We start from the raw sequence: 3,092 nt of genomic DNA on the forward strand, positions 1-3,092 counted from the left end.
ATTCTTTCCCCAAAGAAGATTCGTAGGCGGTGGAATTTCATAAATGTTGTAAGGCTTGAATATAGTGAAAGGACGTCTCTCTCTCTCTCTTTCTCTCACACTCTCTCTCTCTCTCTCTCTCTCTCTCTCTCTCTCTCTCTCTCTCTCTCTCTCTCTCTCTCTCTCTCTCTCTCTCTCTCTCTCTTGATCTCGCTCTCGCTCTCTCTCTCTCTCTCTCTCTTTTTCTCTCTCTCTCTCGATCAATCTTTCTCTTTCTTTTTCTCTCTTTTATACTGTTTCTCTCTCTCTACACCCCACACTGTCTCTCTCTATCAATCGATCTATCTATCTATTTGTCTATCTATCTATCTCACTCCCCCTCTCTCTTTTATGCTGTTTCTCTCTCTCCCTCTCTCTCTCTCTCTTCTCTCTCTCTCTCTCTCTCTCTCTCTATCTATCTATCTATCTATCTATCTATCTCTCTATCTATCTCTCTTTCTCTCTCTCTCTCTCTTCCTCTCTATCTCTCTCTCTGTTTCTCTCTCCTTCTCCCTCTGTCTATTCACTCGTCAACATAGCCAGGAAAATTTCGCCTGCATCTTTTGGAATTGCTCTAGGTGTATAATGGCTTGATGACTGGCAAGCTGACAATGGGGACGTATCAGCTTTGAGTTCTTGCATTCAGCTTGCCGTTAAAGCTTATCACAGTCTACGTGCGTCTAATATTTCTTGCTATTTTGTAATGGAAAAAGAGTATGGGAATGTAAGCCTGCGATGTGTCATTACTGGAAAGGAATGCTATTGCAACCATATCTTGGCAATTGAGCGCGTGGTGGGCGTCTGTGACAAGTTATTTCGATTTTTTATCGAGCTTTTTAATGGCAAGTGACAAAGTATCAGTGGTTTGGTTTCGTGTTCAGGGAAGTTGACAGATTTTGCAGAAAGTCGGTGGAAACTGGTCTTGCTGACATGGATTTACCAAAATTTTTTTTTTTTTTTTAATCATAATATTGAAATAATTTTAACTCGTTCTAATTATCTGGTTCACATAAAAGAACAAACAAACAAGCACACACACACACACACACACACACACACACACACACACACACACACACACACAGTACACAGGCGGTTCTTCGTTACAGTTTTCCAAATGCAACGTGAACCTTAAGCTTCTCCTTACAGCAGGTATTCAAATGTACGAGCTGTAAGTTTTTGAGAAACATATTTTAGAACTTTGTGAGATAATTACGAGCTACATTAATCTGTGGTTTTACTTAAAAGTTGGTAATTTATATGTAACCTGTAAAATGCGACTGCAAATATTACATTTCCACCTTGGTATCTCCAATGGTCATTGTGAGTACAGTAAGTAACAGATTTAAAATGTAACGTTTTAACTGTTTAATGAAATACAGCATAAGGCGATGCAGGGAAAAATCTGAGTTTCTTTTCACTTAACACTGGGACTTATTTTCGATTTAAAAATAAAAGAGTTGATTGCAGTTGTTGTTGTTGTTGCTATTGTCGTTGTTGTTCCTGTTGTTATTACTGTTGGTAATGGTGTTGCCGTTGTTGTTGTTATTGTGGATTGTGTTGTTATTGTTCGTTGGTGGAATTGTTGGGGTCATTACAATGATAATAAATAACTAGATAAATAAATTGATAATAATAATGATAATAATAATGATAATAATGATAATAATAATAATAATAATTATAGTAATAATAACAATAATAATAATAATAATAATATCAATAATAATAATAATGATAATAACAATAATAATAATAATAATAATGATAATAATAATACCAATAATGATAATAATAATATCAAAAATGATAATAATAATGATAATGTTAATGATAATAATAATAATAATAATAATAATAATAACAATAATAATAATAATAATAATAAGCAAATAAGCTTGCCAGAGGCGGTCTTCGAACGACGTGGCCTCAAAATCATGACAAATCACAACGCTTTCAAAGGGTTTCTCCTGCGTTGAACAAGGACGACCCTGCGTCAGAAGGCAAGTGGCTTTATCTCCCAGTCTGAATCCGATGACACTCGAATCCTTTAAGGAATCGAGTTCGAAAAGGCGTGAAAAAATCCCGCGATGGATTGGATGCCCAGGGAGGCGGGGGAAAAGATCCAAACGGAGGGGAGAAGGACTAGGGGGGAAATCAAACTAGGGGAAAAATAATCAAAATAGGAGGGAGGGAGAGCCAAACTAGAGGGAAAAAGAGCCAAACAAGGGGGGAGGGGATCAAACTAGGGGAAAAAGAGTCAAACTAAAGGGAAAAAGAGCCAGACATGGGGGGGGGGGGGGAGAGCCAAACTAGGGGAACAGAAGCAAACGAGGGTGGAAAGAGCCAAAACTAGATTATTTATATTTAGGAAAACAAGAAACCAGGAAAAAGGTACATACTATCTGCAGTGAAAACAAATGACGCCATTTGTATAAAGATCTTCGCAGTTATCTTTTCTCTCCTTTCCTTTATTTTAACCCAATGCTGTCTGGGAAAATGAACAAAAAATGGGGAAAATGCTGTGCCCATTTTCTATATTTTTTTTGTGAAATGTCTGCTCATCATGGCTTTGCTAGTGCTTTAGCCCACAAAGGAGTCAATTAAATAGACCGTGTGACCATACGTCGACTTTAATTGCTGGCGGGAAAAAAAAAAAACGTGGTTATTTTACTAGTGCTATGGATACCGATGGATGTTTTTTTATAAAAACCATTAAAATTATTATAATGTTTTTTAATAATTAGAACAGCAAAATTAAAGATAATGTAACATATTTTCGTAATCAAGCAAAGGGTGAACGGGCGAACGGTCATACTCCCACACCTAACTGGGCTCATTGGTGACTTAGTACCAAGTATAGCCACTATGCGTATAAACAACAAACACTACTAACAGTGGGCAACACACGTGTCTACCCTCGTTCCGTTCGCAAGGGGTTAATTTATTAGTAGTAGTAGTTTTTTACTCATCTAATTCCTTTATTAAATTTCGAAAACACCGCAGGAGAAGGCCCGCCAAGATACAAAAGGACGACTTGTTCTGTTGCCAATTGTCTTTATTTATTTTTCATC

General features: G+C 37.0%; 1 protein-coding gene across 1 annotated transcript in view; it reads right to left on the reverse strand.

Moving 5' to 3' along the window:
• LOC125042152 overlaps positions 1–1,340 on the reverse strand; it is a 30,766-nt gene extending 29,426 nt beyond the window's left edge. The window contains exon 1 of the mRNA XM_047637618.1: positions 1,320–1,340. Within this exon, the coding sequence (XP_047493574.1) occupies positions 1,320–1,340 (21 nt within the window). The remainder of the gene's footprint in view (positions 1–1,319) is intronic.
• Positions 1,341–3,092: the final 1,752 nt, after the last annotated feature.

Source organism: Penaeus chinensis, chromosome 31, assembly GCF_019202785.1.
Source record: "Penaeus chinensis breed Huanghai No. 1 chromosome 31, ASM1920278v2, whole genome shotgun sequence".
In the NCBI taxonomy this organism is placed as follows: Eukaryota; Metazoa; Arthropoda; class Malacostraca; order Decapoda; family Penaeidae; genus Penaeus; species Penaeus chinensis.